Raw genomic sequence first — 24,288 nt, forward strand, 5'->3', positions numbered from 1 at the left:
CCCTTTTACTTGTAGCATATACCGTTTCACCGTAGATATCTTCATTAAACCAGGAGTCTAAAATGTTCTGACATTTAAGAACACACAGAGGCGGCAGTTTCTATTTATAGGCTTAACAACACAAAGATACTGTTGTGTTTTTTCTACCACAAGTAGTAGTCATGCGGATACGTGTTAAATTTTAAGTATCGTTGGTGCAATCTCGAGTTAGCCTAAGCTACGGACATCTCAACTGATAATATTCATTTTATTAGCCCCCAACGTAATGGTGAAGGAGTCAAACTTTCTTAATCAATTTGAGACTTTTTGAGTAGTTTTTTTTTGTCAGGGTTTTTTAAGTACTACATTTGTTTAATTTTATTTTTTCAATGATTGGTGAAGATGATTTTTGAACTTGTCTAACTTAGTTCCTATCTGGGATCAACAGTAATTATAGCTGTTGAAGCAAGTTAGTCAGTTTCGTAAAGGACTCAAATTCTGTTATAGGTTCTACTCTTAAAATCTTTTTTTCAGGTAGTAGTTATTTTGTCACAATGAATTGTTTGTATTCAAGAGGGTCGTTTCTTTTGTTGTTATTTTAGTACTGGCGTTGTTCAGTTTTTACTTGTTCCGAGATGAAGGAAATACCGAATGTTTTAACGTGCTTTATTTACTACTATTTACAACTATTTATATCTTGTACCGACATGACGTGTTACCGCTATTGAGTCTGGAAGCCAAGAGAGAGTTTCTAGCTTCTTTCTGGTTCCTCTTCTCTTTCTGGCGCCTGCATCGTCGCTTGACCAATCGGTGAGTCGTGTAATATGTGTGGCCTATATACAGGGGCTGAAGTCGCCACACTTTTGAAAGCGTTTGGTCTTTGGACCAATTGGACTTCGCTTCCTAATCCAAAATGAACTGAATTCAACAAGCGATAGGTAGATACATACGTATTTGCCAGATTGAAGTTAATGCGATGTCCAAGGAGCGAAGATGACAGTAGATACTATTTTATTCATACAGTAGGAGAAATTTATATCATTAAAAAATAGGACAGCAATGACCAAAAGTACACTAGAATTTTGTAAATCTTCCAACCCTCAAATTCTTGTGCACAGCCTGTGATCCGTTGTTGTGGTCAAGTATAACATATGATTGCTTGTCTTCCTCGCTGAAAAGCTCTGAATGTTAACTACGCTTCATTTATTATGATGCGAAAATAGGGCTTGCTTCGCACGTCAAAAAAATGTGATGATTAAATCGCTAAGAAAATTCAAGAAGGTACAATGGTGTCAGTTTTAGAGTCTAGTTTAATAATAACAGAATACACTGGGCTCTGCTCATTGAAACTAGACACGTAGAACAGGAACATACATTGAATTTTACTGGAAGTCAAAGTTCTTATGCAATATTTCTGGACATTCTTCATACTTACTAATGTCTGTAGATTATTTGTAAACCATTTTGGGAATGAACTAGTGTTTTAAGCGTTCGCTTAATGTACATATGGACAGTTTCTTATCAGAGTGGTTCTACATTTTATTTAGTGTCTCTAATTCTAGGATAATTATTTTGTAATAATTTGCAATTCTAAATTGATTATCTTCCCCATCTCATATATGCCTTATATAGTTGCCTGTCACAGGCAACATGACGCCTCCAATGGAAATTACCGAAGATTCTCCTCTGCGGCTTGATGTAAGTAATATTCACTCGGTGGCATTGTTGGATATTTAAAAACCGCATATCATCAAGAATTTCTTGGAAGACTTGTAATTTAATGTATCCTGAAAGACAACACAGCTATTAAACAATAAAAATTTGATATATAGGTACATAATAATATAAATTTTTCTACTTACATTTCGAGGTCTTCTGGGTTCTCTGAAACTAATGCGATGAGAGAAAAACAACTGCTCAGAATGAAATAGAAATTTCAAAAAAATTGAGGAAAAGGAAGATAATAAAGTCGTATTTGTAAAAATGAACCTTATCATTGATAAATCAGAGTGCAGTTTGTCTAAAAGAACAATCATGGACGAAAATACTCCAGGGAAATTTGATAAACATACGTCGGGGAAGTTAGGAAATATCGGCCTCTTAAGCAATTCTGCGTGTAGAAGGTGTGCTTGTGAAATGATCTTCATGAAATTTTATCAACATAAAGTTTAAGGTGTTTTGTGATTGCTTTTTATATTGAACGTGTAAATAAAAAAAAAAACAGGTTATTATTGGACAATATTTTCCCGTCTATCGGGGTAATATGAGCCGGGCTTCAGTGCAGCCTGTAATAAGATAGCAACAATAATCGCAAATGTATTTTATATGGGCTCATTTTTACCAAATTCGTTACACACAAGGCATATGTCCACATTCGACTTTTTTGAACTTGTTGTTTGGTTGAGAGTTTGGATTCCTTTTTGACAAAAACCTATTTTTTGACATTGTTGAATCTTCTGTCTTCTTTTAGTATTAAATTCTAATTATTTGGCGTTGAGGTGACTATCTCTGAATGAACCGCTTTTGAATTTTTTCGAGTCCGTAACTTTTTAGCTACAGGGGTGGGTAGCATCTCTGCAAATGAAAAATGTGCCGAACTACCAGGCACAAGACTAGACATCGGTTCAGCTGTTGAATGCCTAATGGACTCCCCCATCAGTGTCAGCTCTGGCGATGAATGTCTAATGATTTCTACAGATTCTTCTGCTTCACGTATATCTGGTTCATGTGATTTATAGAATATCTGTGCCTGTTTAAAATCTTCCGCGGAAAAGACGTCTGGATTGTATGGAAAAATTCCAGTGTGTTCGAGTCCATCCACCGCGTTCTGTGGAGTTGCGACTTTCATAAACCCTTTATTAAATAGTTCTGCAATCTCGAATGGAGTCATTTTCTGATGTGGGTGACATTTTAGGTATTTGTTACATTCCTCGTTAAAACCAGTTTTAAGTGATTTTTAAAAGAAAACATCTAAAGGCTGTAAGTTGTGTGAAGTGTGTGGAAGGCTAGTCAAGAGAACCATTCCATTTGCTTTACAAAATTGATAACTTGGCAGAGTCGAATAGGTAGTATGATTATCCGTAACAAGTAGGACAGGATCTTCAATATTCGCTTTGACAAAGTTTTGGAAGCGTTTCAGGTATTGAAAAAAAAGTTCCTCATTAGTCCATCCACTCTCTGAACATCCATAAACCGCTCGTGGTGGACCTCTTTTTTCGGGCAGTGGATTCAATCTCTTACGGGGAAAAATAAACATTGGGGAAACATACATTCCGGATGCGCTAAATGTGCACACAAGCGTTATATTTTTGCCTCTTTTCCAGCTTGTTAAATACCTAACCTGTTTGGTGCCTTTTTTAGCCAAAACTTTACCTTGAAATTGCACAGTTGGTATTCCTGTTTCATCTGTATTGAAAATTCTGTTAGCAGTAAAATTGTAATTATTTAAAAGTTTTTCTAAATTATTGTAAAATATTGAAACTATTTTTTATTAAACGCTTTAACCCTATTTAAGTATACTTGTCGCTTCTGGCGTTCTTAAGGAAATTTCTGGATGTCTTGATAAAAAGCCATAAAGCCAATCATCTCCAGCACGTCGCTTAATTGCGTTAAAAGGACATTTTATGTTATTTTTATTTGCATAATCCAAGGCGCATTTTTTTTACTTCTTCTCTTTGTCAACCCAAAAAACAATTTGCATAAATGAATTATTGGGTCAACTTTTTCTTCCTCCTTTGAAAGTACAGGTGGTCCACCCAACGTTGAAGATTCTTTGATCTTTCATTTCAATTTTGTTTGAAGCATGCTTCTGGGAATCCCATACACTCTAGCGGCTTCTCTAATTGGTGTCCCTGTTTGAATGGCGTGTATGGCCCGTTTTAATACCTTTCCACTCCAAGATGCTCTGTCAGTCTTTCTTGTGTAATTGCAGAGCATCTACAAAAGAAAATCGGCGTAATTATGGCCAACCAAATTTCCCCCACTGAACGTGGCCAATATAACTCCAAATGCCTCCAATTGCTTCAAATGACGGAACTAAGTTTTTCTTATAATATGTTTCTACTTACGATTATTCCTCTGGTTCAGGAAAATCACTTCAACACTCTCATCAACTACGGATGATTACACCATAATAGTTGGGCGAAATTCAGTTCTAAACATTAAAGTTTTATACACCAGTTTAGGCAAGTTTGGTTTATCAGCCATTACTTCCACAATTATTTTGCAATCTTATTAAGACTAGCTTATCACTTACTATGCTACCGTCCTATAGATGACTCCAATAGCTCAATTGACTGAAGCGCCTATAATGAAAGAGCAGTTACGGGGCCCGGAATTACCGTGTAATACTTTTTTAGTTTTGATATAAATTTTGTTTCTAAATATATGAATTATAAAATTTTCATACATTCATAAAATTCATGTTTTTCTAAATCACAATTGTACTTGAAGTGTCAGAGATAGGGGCATCTACCTTATTAAACAAATCTTATTTATCTTCGTCTTAATTCGTTACTAACATACGCCTTTATGGTAGCTAGTGAGCGTCTCTCCAATACAGAGTACCGACTCTGTGCATCTCTGCACTCTTAAGCTGCGTGTACACAAGAAAGTAACTTGCGAGGGGAACTTCTGAGAGTACTTGCGCAAGCGTTTACATACCAGCAAATAAATTGACCAAATACCTCTCAGCAACTGCTATCTAGAGTGGCGCTTTGGCAACTTATTGCATTGCCGTGTACACCAGATAGTCTTTTAATTCGTGCTAGAGTAAAACATGTAAAAATTTCGATATTATTTTGTTTCACCGGAAGGGGAAGTTGCATGGCAATACAGGCACATTTAATTACTGTGTAAATAAAGAACTTCCAATACAACAATAAATACATTTCACAATTCAAAATACATTTTATTACTTACCAAATTATCTTCGCCTTGTGCCATTGAAATTTCGTCATTAAACAGAAATTTGAGAGCATCAAAATATTCCCAAGAGCTCTTGTACACGTCATCAGCGCCTTCTCCACTGTGTCTTTTCTTAATTTTTTTACATTCCTGATTTTGTTGAGTGCGGAGGTTGTGTAGATTTTTTTGGATTTCACTTACACTAGCTTTAAATTTATCTGCTATGGCCTTAAACGCTTTTTCTTTTTTAATCCTATCTCGATACATTTTTGATTTTACATTCCACAATTCCGGGAATCCTTCATACATTTGAATCAAGGCGTACGTTTCTTCCTTGGACCACGACCGTTTCTTGGTGTCCATATTTAATAATAATAACTTGATGCCGCTTGCCACTCTAGATAAAAACTTTCCAGACAAGCTTGAAATAAATACTGCTTGGCTAGAGGTTTCTAGCAAATCGTTTATACTTGCAAATTGTTTATTGCATAAAGTGCTTGCCGCAACTTGCAAAACTTGCAGCAAGCGTACTCTCTACCACTGTTTACACCAGCCAGTGCACCAGCAAGTACTCTCAGAGAGTAGCTTGCGACAGTTTTACTTGCTCTTGTACACGCAGCTTTAGAAGCGTGATAAAACACCGTTTGTGATATGCCGTGCAAACACACCATTTGTAGCGTGTCTTTCAGGTGTAATCCAAGTGACTGACTGAAAGCAATAAACTAATTAAGCTGAAAAATTAAATTGTAAAAAATTACTTCTTGAATTCTTGGTAGGAGTTTGACATCTGCTTTCACTTTGCTTAATGGTATTATTGATCCAGGCCTTTAGTTGCATTGGTGTTCTATCATTCAGTACAGGATTCTCCTCAATAAAATGTACATACTCTATTAACGATGGCAGTTTGTTTCCATGAGTTCTCTTCGATAATTGTTTGCCGGCAGCTTTCCCTGGTGTAGACCAAGATCTACGTTTAATATGTGTCTTCAAAATGGAATCTAAAACAAAGATGTGTTTTGATTTATAATACAAAATCTACTACTATTTAAAGGAATTATTTTTGTGAATGAGGTGTGAGATAATTTTGTTATTGTAAAAAGTGAATTAATTTCAACTGACTTCAATTTTTATGCATCAATTTTCGGAATCTTAATTATCTAATTTCAGAATTGCCAAGTTATTCACTGAATGTAGACGCAATTTAACTGGGTTTTTTCTACATGTGGACCTTATGTGTGTGCTAAATATGTATGTAGTTGTATTTTTAGGTATGTATGTCACATTCCAATACGTTTTTATATATGTTACACTTAGAACGCGTTTTCAGTTAAAACGCTTTTCACCTAGTTAAAACCAGTTTTTACTAAATGCCTTTGTTATAACTAGCTTGAATGGGAGATATTTATTTTTTAATTAACATTAACGACATAAATGTGTGACCAAGAATCATTAATACAAATTTTAAAAAGCAACACAAACATTTTTTTAAATCCTTTTTATTGAATTATTTCAACAAAAGGCGTTTTGTCTGGTTAGAACTAGTTTTAACTGATTTTCAGTAAGTTCTAGTTGTAACAAAGGCATTTAGTAAAAACCAGTTTTAACTAGAGAAATCGCGTTTTAAGTGAAAGCGGGTTTTAATAATGACCATACAATTAAGATTAGCTTTATATACAGGGTCGCTAGAATATATGGAAACGGTTAAATATCTTCAAAACCAATTGTACAAATCAACTGAAATTAGGTATAGGGGTACAAGTTGTGGTTTAATTATTCGCCAAAAAAATTGTTTTTGCTTCATCTTTTTCGGAGATGCAAGGTCAACTTGAGTTTTTTTAAATTGCACTACCATATGATTAATGCGTTTTTGAATATTTTATATATTTTGCTTTATTAATGGAAAGAAATAAAATTCATAAAATTTTACAAACGAAGTATATTAAATATTAAAAATAGACTATATATACAATTAAAAAATTTACAATAAAATAAAATTCTGTTATAAACAAAAAATAAAGTCAGTCTCAACTTTAACAGTCATTAAAAAAATTAACAAAAACTGAAACCTTCCACCATAATACTTCTAGACGTCAAATGGAAGTACCAGATCCATTCAAGGGTTTCCATTTCCTCCAGGTTATTTTAAACTAAAAGGTACTTACATTGAGATCATTCCAAATACTTCGAAGGACGAAGTGATGTTCTGCAATGGGGTTGCCCGCGCCTCAAGCGCAAGCCTCAATCCTGAAACAACATGGTTATGTTATCACACGAACAGCTCAATACTAATAAATTCCAAAATCAATTGCGAGAATTAAAGTCGTGAAACACCATCCATTCCAAAACACCACACAACATTGACATATGTCAGTAAAAGACCGGCACAAAATGCGATGCCGGCGTCCACAAGGTAAATGTCATTCATGCTGTCAATTCGGCAATACAATCTTCACCCCCATGACTTGAACATAACTTTCTTTGCTTTGCTTTCTTTTTTGACCAATTTCCAATTTTTTATGAGCATTTTCAGCAATTTCACAGTTATTTGACCAAAAATTTTCCTTATTTTCTTATATTGCACTGGTGCTGGATTCATTAAACTTATGATCGAAAGTCAGTGGCGGCTCGTCAGATGAGGCAAGTGAGGCGGCGCCTCACAGCATATATCTTAAGAACAGATTGACTTAATTTATAATTAAAAAAGAGTTTTCAATGCATTTTTAGTTACAAAAATATGTTGAAATGGGAGATCTGTACATGATTTTTTATTTTTTACGCTTCCTGCTGACATTTTTCGTTGAATACCGTACGATTTATGCCCCTAGTTCTTTAACTGAAGCGGCCAGAACGTCGGTTCACTTGAACCAACGAAGTCCAATCACAGACACGGATTTCCATGGCTCAGCTCCTATACTCCTATACATGCGTTCGCTCGGAACTGAGGCGATATCTTCGGTGCTTCTCGACCAATTTCGGCGTACTCATGAAACCATTTTTCCATTTATTTTGCAGAACGGTAGGGTTGCGGGGTGCGTGGGTAATTAGCATGGACGTGAATAAAAACCCATGTGTTGGTGTTTTGTGTTATTGTTTCTTTCATAGGTACAGGTGAGTGAAAAATGAATCCCGAGTACGATATCGTCATGTTGCTTCTTGAAACGCCGTTTTCACGGCGAACCGAGCTAGAACGTCGGCAAATTTTGCGAAATATCGAGCAGTCAAAACCGTTAATTCATTTAAATTCCATTGATAAGCGACAGAATCGTCAGTGCTCCAAGTTTTTTAAATCAACTTGGTACCTACGAAACATATAAATGGCTCTGCCGTAATATTTACACAACATCCCGGGATATAACGATTTAAAGAATTTCATCCGAAGTGCAAAATTACATGAAAGTTCCAAAGTACACATTAAAAATTTCATGGGCTTAAAACATTTAGAAAAGAACACAACTATTCCCGAATCCCTCCAAGAAAGTGCTACTTTCAACAAAATTTTGACTTGTAAAAACATTGTTGATTCAATGTGTTATGGGTGTCATTATTATTATTATTATTATTATTATTGGGACCTACCACTGACCCGGGAATGACCGGTATTGAGGCAAGACTTCTATTATTACTAACTAGTAAGACCAAGTAATATTACTATTATTGTCAAACTTCTATCATCGCCTCACCACACCAGACAGTCACGAGCCGCCACTGTCGAAAGTACCTTCTACATCTAAGAGATGTTCTTCATCCTTATTATTCAATACCCTGAGAGTATTGCAATTTGCATTTAAGTCTCCTGAGCCTTGAGCTTTTTCTAATAATTGAGACATTTTGCTAATTTCCCGTGTTAAAACAGGAAGCCTATAATGCTCCCGATGATTTTTTTCGGCGTGTCCTAAGAAATTTGCCAAATCCGTGACGTCACTTTCACCTAGATTCATTAGTGAAGACTTTGTTGCTAGGTGCTTGCGTAGGGTAGTACCTCTCAATCTATCCGGACTTTTTGCACCACAATTTGACGAGAATTGCTTCATGAGCAGGCACGCAGCCATTAAAAATGTACTCTGGTTATTTTGTACATCCATCATTGAATAAGACAAGTGCGTTTTCGAAATTAGAGTATCGTTGTGTTTAAAGCGGGGGGAACGGTAGGACAAATTGCATTTTTTGGGCTTGTTTGCTTGGGGTTGCTCATCCTCTTAATGTCTAAACTTTAGTAATTACTATATCGATTAATATTAATTTAAACGATATTTATTTTTTTGTATCGATCTTGTATCTTGCATCCATCTCTAGCGATAGCTTGACTACGTGTTGCTTGTATGCAATATGACGTCTTTTATTGTACGTGAACTTAGTCAGAACCACGACCGGATGATGTGTTTGATTGCCTACCCAGCAAACACAAAACTATAACAGTTAAAAAACGACAACGTGAACAAACTAATATAAGGACAATATAACAGTTATTATATAATTTTGTTACTCTAACGTTGTGCAGATGTTATTGTTATATACTGTACATTGTAAGAAACTCCATTATTACAAAGGATGTTTATTGATGATCCTGGATAATACAAAAATAACATTAATTCTCAAAGACATCTGTACTGTGTCTCTCGTCGGCCATGTTGCAACTGCCATCCCTTACCAACCTGACACACCGAATACCCTATAATATACATCTCTTTTTTTTACTATATAATCCTTAAATTTAACAGGCGGTTTTCTATGTGTAACAGGACGATCATTTGTTACTTGTACTTCTGCCTGTAGTAATGTCGGGATTATATTCAGTAGGATTATTCAGGGATTCTCTCAAGTGTTTCCTGTACTCTTCGTTGCTGGTTCTAACAACGTGGAATATCGGGGTAGACCACTTCTTCACCACTACTGCTGGTTCCCACTCTATCTCTTTTCTTATCGTCACGCTTTGACCAATTGCTAGTGGTCGCAGAACTTTTGCAGATTTGTTGTAATAATAGCTGGTTTTCCTCTGTACTTCTTCTTTTTTCCTCTTTATGTTGTCTGGTATTTCTAGTTCTAGTAATTTGGATAAAATTGGTAGCGAAGTTCTGATTCTTGTATTTAACATTATCTGAACTGGTGATTTATTTAATCCTTTTATCGCTGTGTTTCTATATTCCATCAGAAATGTATATATATCTATCTTCTGTTCCCATGCTTTTCTGAGTATGTTCTTGGCAATTTGCACACCTCTTTCCGCTAATCCATTAGACTGTGCATACCTGGGGCTTGATGTAACAATCTTGAAGTCCCATTCTTTTGCAATCTCTTTGAACAGCACACTGTTGAATGGCATATTGTCTGAAATCAATATCTCAGGTATCCTGTTGCGCGAAAAAATTTCTTTAAGTTTCATTATCACGTCTGTGGCAGTCTTTCCGCTCAATCAGTTTGAAGTCTGTCTCTTCGTGTAGATTTTACATCAAAACGAATGTACCTCATAATCTCTAAGAATCTATCTCGCGACATGGTTTTCGCAAATATAGGGGGTCCACATTTTTGTGACCATAAACTTTTCAGTTCAAAATTTTTTTGCCCAAAATGCCTCTTGCATATAACAATCCAATAAATGCATCCAATTGTGTAAGAGATAGTGTCCAAGTATCTGATTCTTGTTGACGACTCGCTTCTTTTACAGTACTGTTTTGATTATGTTTCATAATTGTCTCATCCACGAATACACGGAAAGCACTTACCACTGAACCAGCAACTACAGATCTAGAGTAGTAGACCACAGAATTAGAAGAGTGACTAATATAAATATTACCAGACAATACCTGCGAGCGTATGCTGTAGGCCCAGGTTTATTTTTCATTATATTTCTACTAGCAATTCTTCCAGATGAGGTAGGATATTTAAATCTAATTGCTGCCAAATAGTGCCATCAACTGCAGTTTCTGTATTGAGTCCCTAGTTTACCTCAGTTTCAGTTTCTGATAAATCATCAAAGCAAATAGAATCTATATCCTCGGATGTCTCATCTGGAGATTGAAATGGTTCATCATTGTCATCGAATCCAGTTCTTCCTGAGGGTGTAACTCCGAGTGAGTACTAGTACCAGGCATTGAAACTTCTTCTACATCAGATTCATTCTCGGACAATTTCTCTAATTCCGCCAAATAATCAAGTGCTTGTTGCTCACATTTTTGGAGTAAATACTACAATTACATGTAACAAGGTGGACGAATGTTTGTCACTCTGGTTGGTTCTGAAATAATTTGTTTAAGATTTAAACTTTCTAAGATATTATTAAAACAAATCGAATCTCTGCTATCACAATGTAATAAATCAATATTAAAATCTCCAACACAAATTGTTTTATCAGTTATGGGAACAAGTTCAATCAAGGTAGATTCAAAGTTCTGTAAAAAATTAAGCGAATTTTTGCTAGGTGGTTTATAAATTACTCCAAACGCAACCTTTAGATGTTCAATATTAACATTAATCCATAATTGTTCATAACCGTAATTAACGTCAATAACAGAATATTGAAAAGATGATTTAAGATAAATACCACCACCTTCACCACGACCATCTCTGTCACAATGCAGAAATCTATACCCTGGAATTTGGAGATGCAAATCAGGCTGATTGGGATCGGCTCTGTATCAAAACAGCGCAGGTCAAAACAGCGCAGGTCAAAACAGCGCGGACTTAATAGCGCTGGGACAAAAGAGCGCATGGACAAAACAGCTCAGCCCGAAACAGCGCCGAGTCAAAATAGCGTTCGACAAAACAGCGCAATACGAAAGAGCGCCTGTACAAATGAGCGCGGCAACAACAGCGCAGTCATTTTAAACAGAGTATAAAAAAATTCTCAATTAATATATTTCTAATACTGCTAATATAATTACAAAAATAAATTTTAAGCAACAAACTTTAAATAATAATCTATAACTGTGGAAACTGTAGTGATTATTATTTGTGGAACGACGTGCACTTTTAACAACGATTTATTGATATTATGTACTTGTCATTATGTATACTTGATTATGAAAATATTTATGTATTTTTGCCACGCGTGCCCGTTGACCGGTTGTTGGTGACTCTCGTCCGCCACCCATTCGTCCAGGAGGGCGGTGATGAATGAATTTGGGGGTGGTACCGAACACCCGACGAGAGCCGAGCGGCCGAGAACTCCGGGTGGTACCACACAATAACTCTCCTAAAAGTGTATTTTTCCGTTTTCAGTCTGTGACGTTATATTATCGTCTTAGGTTTGCCATCGTTTTCCATAGCCGATTTTCTTATTGTATTCTTTACCTATAAAGCCTCAGTTTCTACAGGACTGGTTGCGTGATTATGTGGAGTGGTTTCCCTTTTATAAACAGCGCCCGTGATGAGTCCACCTTTACGTCCGCTTTTTGAGCATTTCCAAGAAGCTAACTTGGTTTCTATCAACTCGGTATTTGTGGCCATTGTGGAAAAGAATGTTGCAATTTTTTTGTGATTTTTCGAAGTCTATTTTTGGTGACAGTCTGACAGCTATGTAATAATGCTAAATCAGTGTAGTTATCTAAAAAAGATCAAACAAACTACAATGAATCGACCGAACAGGGCCACTATTTCTAGATCCATTTTTTATTACTATTACTAGTTGTCGGAGTACATGTTCACGAAATTGCCTTAATTCTTCTAGTTTCTAAATCTCTAAGCATAAACGATAAAGCGCTTTTTTGTCTCACGCTCTTTTGGCTATGCTCTTTATTATCCAACGCTCTTTTGACTATGCACTGTTTTGTCCAGCGCTATTATATCCTGCGCTGTTATGACCGCGCTGTTTTGTCTTGCGCTGTTTTGACACAGAGCCATTTAAAATAAGATAAAAAGCGAACAAAAAGTTGTGTTTCTTGATACCTAGATTAATGGCTTAACGAAAAGGTACGCCCATGCCTGCTTATGACTCGACCTGCGGTACACGTTCGAATTTGTGGAAAATTTTCACCTGATCCTTCCTTGGTTAGTCCAGGCCCTGCCCCTTCTAAGTTCAGTTTCAGCTTCCAACAGAAGTTTGTACTTGGCCGGTACAAACTCTTCTTTAGCAACAATCAATGATCCCTTCAGCTTTGATTTGTTATAAAATATCGCATTTCTAATTTTTGACCTAGCAAATTTCACAATAAGTGGCTGTTCACCTTTTTTAGATTTACGTCCTCGGCAAACATAATCGATATCCAACTCATCAACCAAAGAGTGTATTTTTTTGCAAACTTTTACAGCCTCCTGCAGATCACTGCTACCATCCTGACTCAATGAAAGTCCATAAAAACGAAGAAAAGGCAATCGATGTTGCTGCTCGAGGTCCACAATTTTATTCTTAGTTTCACAAAGTTCAGAGTGCAATAAGTCCACCTTCGCTTGATACTCTTGCTTTTCTTGCTTCCAAGTGTTCTCCAATTTACGAACTATTGCATTAACAAGTTTGTCCAAAAACTCATCAGCACTAAGATTTTTCTCACACACTGCTTTGACAGATTCAGCTATGTCACTGTTATCATTTTTGCGTGGACCACTCATTTTTTACCACAAGAATCGAGAACTTATATTTAGCAGAGCGAACATAGACACGTGTTAGCAGTTTGACGGCATCAACGAGAATTATCAATGATGTGCCGTATAGGCTATACGAGTTTGAAATGGTACCCTGACTTTTTCTTCACAATCTGTAAGTTTCTTTTGAAATCTCACATCTCTGGATAACACAACTTTATGCCCTTCTTCTAGATATATTTTGTAGCGCTCGTCACCGTCGTAGCCCACCAGATATCCTTTTACAGCTTTCTCGTCCATTTTCCTTCTTTTCTCAGCTGGGATTATACGCAGATGTTTTATTCGTGGTTTCTTACCCATCCATAGCTCATACGGGTAAACTCCTTCTTTTGACGATTTTCCAGTTCTATTCAGAATATAGATTGCAGTATTTACCAACTCCACCCAAATTGCCTCTGGATATTTCACGTTTGGATTGGAATACTTGAAAGTCCTTGCCATCTCGACTATTGTGCGATTTTTACGCTCACTTCCACCATTTTGTCCAGGTGTGTCTGGTGCTGTCAACCTTTGTGTGATTCCGTTGTTTTGTAGAGTTTCTCTGACTTCTACATTGTCAAATTCATCAAACGGTCCACATACATCAGCTGACATCAACTCCACAGGCTGTGTAGCCCTCTTTCTTGTACCAAATGGCAGTCGATGTGCTTTGCCATAAATACATGGCTCACAGAGTTCCTTGTCTCTGTCTATTTGATTTCACCACTAACGCCTCTTGAACGAACTTTTCGGTGTCTTCACTTCTTCTGAAATTTCTTTCAAACATGCACAGTTGCATGGTTAACTTGTCGAACGTTCTTGCTTCGTCCTTAGTTAACAGCTTCCAACTGGATCGAAAAGATTCAAAGCTGTTTGGCAAAATACTAGCATTAAATCTGGCAGCGGATTCTCGTTTTTAGCTGCGAGTCCGTTGTTTAACTCGTTCCACAAACTGTTTTACTTTGCAATGTGCGTGGACACGTCTTCGTTTGGCGCCCAATTGAATGCGAAAAAGTCTGTGCAGATTTTGAATAATTGGTCCTTGGACGTCGCCTCAAACTGTTGCTTCAACGCCTCTCAGGCGTCATGGGCGGTCTCTTTGTCCATGATTTTATGGTACACTGTAATAATTGACTTAGCGTAACTGTTCGCCTTACGATACAATTCACTCTTCTCTTTCTTCCGTGGCGCTCTGTGTAGAGCCTTTGGTTTCTCTAATTTGTTGTCAATTATATCTAAAGTACCTTCATGATAATCCAGTAGGTCTCTAATTTTTCTTTTCCACATCGGCCAGTCTGCTTCACCCACTAGTGGTTTGATGTGTTTTGTTAAATTCATTTCTCTCAATTGATTTCAACGACACTTTGTAAAAACTTTTCTTATTTTACAAAAAAAAAAAACTGCGGCTTAAACTAAAACGTTGTATCAATGGCTGAGTAATCTTGTGCACTAATTCTTCAATGCCATTATGGAAAGTTCAGATTTATTACGTAGTTAGGCAAAGTTTTTGCGTCATCAGCGTTATCACAACATATTATCGTGGTTTCACTTAAAAACTTGACGTTTCTTAATAGTTTAGCGCAGCTCGGATGATTCAAAGAATTACACTTGATACATGTAAGCCCAGCAGCTGGCATAGCCTTACATTTCTTGCAGAGAATAATCCCAGAGGGATTGCTTGACACGTCTTTACACTGTGACTGCATGACGAGGAAAGAAAAGAAATAAAGGAAGGAAAGAAGGGAAAGAAAGAAAGGGAAGGAAGAAAAAAAGAAAGAAAGAAAGAGAGAAATAAAGAAAGAAACAAAGAAAAGAAGGGAAAGAAAGAAAGGAAGAAAGGAAGGAAAGACAGGCAGACATAATAGCATCAAAATGTAAAAGTAAACAATTAAATAATGGAAACATACTCTAAAACGTGGCAATCCGTTATTTATGGAACAGCAATCGTGCACGCCGTTTTGTAGCAGCACATGTTGGATGTGGAACACCGCAGCGATAGGAGAGCGCTATGATTGGAAAATTTTAAAACTTCAAAAGTGAAGTCCTGCAATAAACATGACAACTTTATAGTTTAAGTGTATCCTGTTAGTAAAATACTAAACATTACCTGAAAGGATCAGACATTACTTAAGCATGCGGCAATCCGGGATATAATTCTGCCGCCCCCTTCCAAAACTGATGAAAGCGCTGTGTGTAGTTGGGAAATCTCATTTTGAAAAGGCACTCAGACAGATATCCCTCATAATGTGGTTTCTTGCGACCGAACCGGGGTACATTTTTCCTCACTTCCACCCAAGTTCACTCAATATTTTGGGTGTGGGCACCTGTGTTTGGATCAACAAAATTGATGGAGTGGTTGACCGTGAGGTGCGTGTAATTTTCTTCACCCAGGCGGTCATAACTTCTCCAGCAATCACTGAAGATCGTGGTTCCAGGCCGAATTTTTTCTCGAATGATCGAAAGCAAAGTGTCCGCCGTTCGATCTTCCACGGCAATAAGAAAAAAATTTTTGGTCCCCCTTTCAATTCCTCCAAATACCCACTGGCCTTCTAGATATCATCCGCGATTGTATTTTCTTTTGCCAATCTTGGCTTCATCGATCTCAACAACTACTCCTTCCCCCTCCAGGTCTTGGGAGTTATTGACTGCCCAAGCTATGAAAACTTCTCGCATAAAAGAGAACCAATTTGTTAAGGTTCTGGTCGACAACCCCGTATCTTGCTGAAGAAACGCACAACGAGGAGGTGACCTCGCAATATAAAGCCATACAAGTTCTACAATTTGTTGAGGCGTCAAGTGCATGTAGAAAAAAAATGATGATGTAAAAGCGGAGATATGTGTTTTGCACTTCCTCTTGTTCCTCTTGTTTTTTTGCTGGCAGCGGAAGGTATGACTAGAGTTCCACTTCAGCACAGCGCCGCAAGTTGGGCAGTTGTAATGGCACGGAAGAACACCATTGCTGTAGAAGAACCGGAATAACGCCTCTTGGGCATCGTGTAAACGATAAAACGATCGCGAAGTGTAGGTACATACCTCACACTGGTTGAACAGGCACTCTCTCTCACCCACTGCATATTTAGCAGGATCACCAGCAGGACCAGCAGCAGCTGAAGTCGAGGGTACGGCGGAAGCCATCTTCTGGTGTCTCAGACTTAGCTCACCAATTCAACACAAAAACAAAACGCGAAAACTAATCACAAACTTCACAGAACTATCTAGTATTCACAAGCAGACACTGCACAAGAATAGTTTTTTCATAAACAGCAAAAACCACAACAACAGTCGAACGTAGTGGAACTTCCAACAGCGAAACAAAGAATGATGCTAATTGTAGCCAAGCCACTCCCATTGTTCTATGAAGAAATATCTGCACCAATCAAGAAATTGGATTTTCGCGGCTTTTTGTAGAAAATTGCAAATAACGTCTTATTAAACATAAAATGCATTTTGTCAAAGTGTCATAATCCTCTCAATGTAGAAAAACCGTTTCTTCTGCCCTTTTCCGTGAGAATTTTCATAATATGCAACAGGTATATTCAAACCTATGTTGGGGTTCGAGATTAATAAAAATATTGTATTCATTGCTTCTTAATGAACATAATTAGTTTATTAAATTTGGATATGTCCAAATCATGATGAATGCTTAAAGTGGACCGAAGCATAGAATACTTTGGCCACAAGCTTGCTATTAAGCCTTTTTGAGAAATTTCGGAAAAGTATGCAAGTAATGCGGATTCCGAATACTTTACTACCTGCTTTCTGGCGCACCATGCAACAAACTCATCACAGGTCTTTTGATAAAGCACTTTGCTTTTATCGGGAAATAAATTTAGTGAAGCCGCATTTGCTATTTGTTCTACTTCCGGAGGCGTTAAAGAATCAATGTCTAAACAATTCTCCATTTTGAATCTTGACTCAAACTAATTTTTGACATTTATTGAAATATGACATTTCAAGTACTGAGGTGTATATTTGGTTGCTTAAAATCGTGCATTAAGAGCCCTTATTAATAAACGATCACCGGAAAAAACAGGTTAACATTGTCTGGGGAAAAGTATTCTACTCGAGCATATGATATGCCCTGAGGTTTTCGAATGGATGTCGTTGTAAAAAATTCTTGAACCATTTTGAACCGGTACATTCTTTTATGGAATTGAAAGGATTTTTTATTTTATGTTGTTTGCACAGGCTAAAAGCAAGACGACAAACATGTTTCTTCGTTATTCCAAAATACTTTGTTTCCATTTTCATACAGTGCTGTGCTAAGTGATTCTCAAGGTCTGAAGTAAAAATTGGTTTCTTTCCCATTTTTGTTTCCATAACAAGCTGTTCTGGATCCCCATTCATTTTAACATATCTTCCTAGAGTTGTCTGGGGTACCCCAAATGACCGTGCGCTTTTTTTGTAACCCATTGTTTTTTCCCTACATGCTTTTATGGCTTTAACCATGGCAATTTTATCCCAACTTTTTCGTTTTGGCGGCATCTGTAAATGGAAAGACTATTTTGTTAGCATCTAGTCTTAATATGGGGTACCCCAAATTAAGCTTCAAGCGATACCCCATTTTAGGCATATTTACTACAGAAATAAATGTTTAAATGTTATATTGCACAAACTGCGCTTTCAACTGGGTTCACTTTATTATGCAATTATATCATGTCTACGAGCATATTCGCATATTGTGCTCCGTTCCTTTGCTACAAAAAGTTCACTTACCTTGATTTGAAAATCCACTCTCAAAGTTTCACACACCGTCACAAGTTTAATTCGAGGTTATTTTTTCAAACTATTCACTATAATGAAATCTGCAACTGGTTAGCTTTTCGATTAAGACTAACCGTTGGTATGACGTGACATTCATAGGTGGGGCTTTATACATGTAAGAAAAACGTACGTACCCCATATTAAGCCCATACCCCATTATAGGCGACTTTCCTCTACATTTGTAAAAGTTGGCTGATAGGAAAGCCATAGCTGTATCCTGTACCATGGCCGACTAGTATAAAGATTATGGCCTGTCCAAGAGGTACCATACGTGTTGGCATCTATTAATAATTACACTTAATAATTTAGTAAAATTTTAATTTGATTTGATATTATGAGATTTCAAAACGTGTAATGGTCGTTTGTTTCGGTATGAATGCCTTTGTGCCTTTCAAAAAGTGTTAATAATTCTTTTATCGTTTTTGAATTATTAATAGATGGCAGCACGTATGGTACCTTTGCATGGCCGACTCCATTAATCTCTAAAGAGATTAATGGAGTCGGCCATGACCTTTGAACAGGCCATAATCTGTATACTAGTCGGCCATGCCTGTACGTAAAATCCATAAAATCGGTAAGGTAATATTATCTTACCGATTTTGACATGTTAATTGTCAACGTTTGGCAAGGAATTGAAAAGCAATGGATGTGAAAACCAACAAATATAAATAGCTTTATTTATTCAAACAAATGCTTGACTAGCTGCATTTTTAACATTTTCGGGCAATACGTTGCCTAAATCCATATTTTTGTTTCAAAATTTGTTTACAATTTTTTTTTTTTAATGAATAACAAAATGTAACCACTGACCCTGCACAGTTTTTCCCAGCAGCAGCCATTTATAGAAAGATATTTGTAGCTGTCCTTCGTAATAGGTCTCAGGTGAATTTACAAACGTCTTCGGTACTTTGTAACTGTCTTATTTTTAGCGCAATGTTTCTAACACTAGGATGTCTGAATTCGGTTCCCAACCATGACTTGAAATTCCTATTGTGTAAAATTTTAAAAGCTTTTAACACCTGTTTCCCATGGCTGTCTAATTTTTCTCCCATTTCTAGGTGCATGCGATATTCCGCCACGACGCAGTGTTGAATTAGAGCCTTAAAATGCGGTATTTCAGATGGTGTTTCGATCTCACTAGTTTGCTCATTGACTCCGCAAGCTAAAATTATCGATTCAGCAAGAAGATTTTGATTTTTTGCTACCAATAAGTCGCTAAAACATTTGATGTTAGGATTCACCCACTAAACAAAATTCGGTAACAAAACCGTTTCTGTAATGAAACATTGAAACTATGAAACATTGGCTGTTTCACAACAGAAACGTATTTGTTAACTCAACAGAACACACATGTCCGCCGTAAGAAACGTTGCATATGTATACATAGATGATACGTATTCATATCGACATACGAGGAACGTTTCTTTGATGTAATGTTTGGGTAGGCTTTGGGACGTTGAAGATAACAAAAATTCTAAATTAGAAAATTTAATATATTTAACATAAAAAAATAAACAATATTCAAAATAGAAACTTCTATTCTAGGTACAATGTAGATAAAAAAAAACAAAAAAGTTCTTCACAAGTGAAACAGCAAAAATATTAGTTATTGAAACTGCTGCTCCGGGGCCTTTGCACACTCCCTGGAATATCTTAGGCCCGCTTGACGAAACCATAATTTAATAGTGTCTTCAAACAAAAAATCAGATAAATCAGTAAAGCGCTTTCGTACAGCAGCTAAAATTATAAGGTTAAGAAAATATTACGTTTTCAGATAAAATGTCACCTTTTAATGCTGCAACGCTTAGTAACTGATAAATGGGGTATTTCTGGTTCCTGCCTAACCATGAACATTTTACACTAAGTTTATTTGTAAACAATCGTCTCAAACCTGTTTTGATCATGTCTATTTTGGATGAATCCCCAAGCAAAAACAACAAAGCCTCCTAAAAATAAAATATGAGTAGATTAAAAACCATTCACATATAATACTTGCTAACTGTTGTTGATGACCCACATCGCATTCTAATACTTTTTCGTAGGCTAATAGTTTGCGAAACTTTTTAAAAGGTTCTTTAGACACTGTTTCAAAAGTTGTAACGGCTGTTATTAAGCTTTGATTTTGTAACGACTGTTTGATTTCTTTTTAACTAATTCCTTCACTTCAATTATCGCAGCATATATCTGGCATTCAGCTTCTACAAACATTATTTTTTAAAACATATCATCTAAAAAGTACCAACAATACGGGCATTACGGGAATTTAATGATGATGTTGAACTTGCGGTTATTGTTGATGCACTAACCACTGAATGACCTTCACCTTCGGCAGAAAGAAATGTACATACTTTGAACAAAATATCACAAATTTTATAAAAAAAATTACCATTCCCTGTTGCACTAGCTTGAACCAATAACCCAACGGGTTGTGTAACCAAATATTCGCCTTCTATTTCATTTTCGTTGTCGTTGCCTAGAAAATTGCAGGTACCAATTTAACTGTATTTATTCTATGCAGTTACTTTTTACTCACCTTCAGAAGCAGTAGTAACTTCATTTTGCGATGTTAAACATTGAATTTTAGGAGGTGGTGGAATGTCCTCCACAAAATTGGAATCTCTTTTTACCTTTAACTTTCTGCGGACCCGTCCCAACGGTCTCTCTATAACAACCCTTAACAATTAAGACGTCAAAATTAAAAAAAAAAAAATCATTATACCATTTTCTATATCTGTATTAGATTCATTTTCCACACGTCGTTCATATCTCCTGGTTTCGTCGTACGTATCTTAAAAAAAAACTGTATTAACAGATACTTTCGATGTGATTAGAAATCTTACCACACTGTTTGAGCACTCTTACTTCAAGGAAGTGCCATGTACTATCGGGCGAATAATACTTTTTTACCTTTTTTGATACGTCTTTATCTCCCTCTGGCCAATAGCAATAAAACTGATCTTCAATTTTTTTAATCCAGTTATTAGGGACCGACGCAACTGTATTAGTTGCAAGGAAATGTACAACCGACCATTGTTTCTCGGGCTGTAACAACATAAAATTTTTGTAGTATTAGACGCGACAAATCGTGGTTACTTACAAATTACGTAAAGAACACTTTAAAGCAACTAATAAAATTAGTCCAATATAAATAATAAATAAATCTGATATATAAAAAGTATAAATAAAACCTTATGTACATATATTAATTGAAATAATTGCTAACTATTATTTTACTTATGTAATTTCATTATTTTCATAATGTAAAATTATAATTAATATGTTTTCGTTGTCAAACGTATATTTTATACACTTCTGTTTAATATTCTCTATAGACAATTTTGTTAAGGAATGAGACATATCTTCTGCAACTACAAATATTGAAGACCCGATGCGAATTACATGGGTCAGTCTAATATTCTTTAATCGTTCGAAATTGTCTCCCAAAAACGAATATTCTGTTCGAACTAATTTCCTGACATATAAACTCAACAGCATAAAACATTCCATCGTTAGATAATACATAGTTATCTTTATTATTTACAATAATTTCAAATGTTTGAAAAAGTAGACGTTTATAAAAGGTTCCCTCAATGCACAGAGTGAAATTCGTCTCGGTTTCCTGTTGCAAAATTACTTTTTCATTATTAAAGATGTAGTTACTCCATTGTTCGTTACACCTATTAATCGCCTGTTTTAAGGGATGACGAGAAAATTTAATAGTTTTTTTCAGTTACAAATAATTTTCAAATTTGAAGGCACCAAAATCATCTAACGTTCCATGATTTTTACAATCGTGTACTAAATGAACTAAATTGTGCACATTATGTGTAATGTATTCGTTTCCGTATTAAATACCATAGTTTTCCACAAAATATTGTAACAACTCATTTGCATACTCAGAGTAATTTTTCAACAAATCAGGGGAACAAAGAATACGAATTGCACAATGCAAAGACATAAAATGTACATATTGTGAACGAGAAATACGGTTTTTAAATATCGTTGGTCCGGAATACAACAAAATTTGTCTAAATATTGTTGCTTTGAATCTGTCAACATCATGTAAGTCTCTAGGTAGGCGAGAAAATTCCTTAGGAACACATTGTCTAAAATTGTTGACTAAATCTGCAGACGCTGCTTCAAGGTCTATTTGTTTCATTCGTACATCTTTAGCGCCTTTAATCCAAAAAATTAACAACCGCTTAAAAACACCTAGGCACACCAAGTGCATGTAGTCTAGTGGCACTTGAGACACTAATCCAATGTTTAATCTTTCAAAAGGACTGTGGATGTTAACTTTATGGTAATTTTCGTCGACTTTGTTCTTAAAATTTTCATCTGTCCTAGGATTGTTACTAGTTTCAGGAAACGTCATTCTACTTTTAATTACTTCTCCTTCTTGCATGCACTTAGTACAACCGTGATACCCGGTGTGTTCATTTACTCCAAGAATGAAGCTTTGGCTGGTGCATCACATATTATTTTTGAAATTTTTGGAAAAAATTGTTCATTATTGATAGATAACCCGCGTAACTGTAAATCTTCTAACTCGTCAATAAACATATCCAAAAACATTAAAGAGTTTGGTTTGTTTAAACCATGGTATAATCCAGCCATGAAAGGTTTATTTAGAGCAGAATCTTTGGAATCTACTGACAATAAAATTGGCCAAAATTGGCTGCTAGAGCTCTTACATAATGGAAGACCGTCAATATTACAGGACAACGGTCTAATTCGATCAATAAAAAGATTCTCAGGGGAACTTATATTTTCAAAAATTTTCTTTATGCTATTTTCGACTCCGAGATGTCCATATTTTCCTCCAGATATATCAAAAATGTCTGATTTTGGCGTACGAATAACAGTCCTCACGTCTTTTGGAAACTGATGAAAGCCAAATTCACGACAAATTCCAATTCAATCGTTCATACACGTTTGTGTTAATAAGTGACGATATTTTAAAAGCCATATTTTTATCTTGTTTTCAAAATTCAATCTGCCCGTTCCAAAACTGTGAGATTTATTTGAATCAATTGATGTTTCTGCACTACCTGAGATCAATGAAGACTCAGCTAAATTATAATTTGTATAATCATGAACTGTTCTTCCTGCATTTAAGTGAACTATATTATTTGAATTTGCGTTTTCACAACAATGGGTATCACTTGCAGGTTTAGTATATTCAGTTCTATCCCTCTGAATATGAGGATTCGCTTCAATTTTGTTTAGAGAGTTAAATTTAGATTTTTCCCTTGCAACAATTCTTCTGATGTGTCGTTTCGTTTTAAAGTAAAATTTTCTATCCATATTTTCGATCTGTATATATTTTGTACTGTAAAAATACCGCACCCAAATACGTCAAACTGAAATTAATCTTATACGTACAATTGTACTTGTATTACTTGGAATTTGCAAACACCCGGTAAATTTTTTTGAGGTTATGCAATCAGTAGATATTGTGAAATAATTAAACAATATCGATATAAAAAAGCTACTTACCAAATAGCCAGTTTCGGATTGCCCAGCCATTTGACGAATGTGTGCAAGTAGGTAAGTAAAGCAAATAACTAAGTATAACTATAGTGAACCAAGAGCTATAAGGTTATATGGCCATCATAAAAGTAGTTGATCGCAAATAAATACCCCCTTTGTGTGGTTCACACTAAGCTTACCGGTTGGCAATAAATCATCTTCTAAACATTTCTTGCTCATATTTAACAGGGCCGGCTTTCAAAGCGAGTGGTTATTTCGGAACCCTCAGCGGCTGCAGGTAGTAAAGAAGTAGTGGAGTGGTGGATTTTCATATTTAGTGAAAGCCGCCCCTGAACGAAACCACAAGAGCCAGTCGAGCTGCAGTGGACACGTTATTTACGACCCTAAAACCTTTTCTATTGTAAACAACTTAACTTCGACACAATGGGATGATTTTATGATGGCCATATAACCTTATAACTCTTGGTTCACTATAATTGCACTCAAACTGTTTTTTCACTGCAGCACGTGCGAATCCCGCCATCCCGCGACTAACGGTGGCGCCCGCGCACTGTCCATACAGGTTATTTTAGTTTCCTAAAATACGATTTAGGG

At 36.1% G+C, this 24,288-nt stretch overlaps 2 protein-coding genes across 2 annotated transcripts in view; one reads left to right on the forward strand and one right to left on the reverse strand.

Annotated features, from left to right (window-relative positions):
- LOC135143210 (myb/SANT-like DNA-binding domain-containing protein 3) overlaps positions 1–24,288 on the forward strand; it is a 152,322-nt gene that overhangs the window by 108,203 nt on the left and 19,831 nt on the right. The gene's annotated exons all lie outside the window — the stretch shown is intronic.
- Positions 20,868–23,763, reverse strand: LOC135143090 (uncharacterized). Its single transcript, XM_064074939.1, has 3 exons — positions 23,701–23,763; positions 21,042–21,243; positions 20,868–20,989 (listed from the first exon to the last, which is right to left on the reverse strand). The coding sequence occupies exons 1-3, from the start codon at positions 23,728–23,730 to the stop codon at positions 20,883–20,885; spliced, it is 339 nt and encodes a 112-aa protein (XP_063931009.1). The 5' UTR covers positions 23,731–23,763; the 3' UTR covers positions 20,868–20,882.

This window comes from Zophobas morio, unplaced genomic scaffold (assembly GCF_036711695.1).
Source record: "Zophobas morio isolate AGI-343-1 ecotype UQ-CSIRO unplaced genomic scaffold, CSIRO_AGI_Zmor_V1 ptg000058l, whole genome shotgun sequence".
NCBI lineage: Eukaryota > Metazoa > Arthropoda > Insecta > Coleoptera > Tenebrionidae > Zophobas > Zophobas morio.

What these genes read in the sequence shown, in the direction of transcription:
- LOC135143090 (XM_064074939.1), bottom strand. Translation starts at nt 23,730, where the DNA reads ATGGCTGGGCAATCCGAAACTGGCTATTTG. An exon ending in AATCCGAAACTGGCTATTTG is followed by an intron (nt 21,244 to 23,700) that starts GTAAGTAGCTTT and finishes ATGTTGTTACAG; the next exon opens with CCCGAGAAACAATGGTCGGT. An exon ending in AAGAGTGCTCAAACAGTGTG is followed by an intron (nt 20,990 to 21,041) that starts GTAAGATTTCTA and finishes TTTTTTTTTAAG; the next exon opens with ATACGTACGACGAAACCAGG.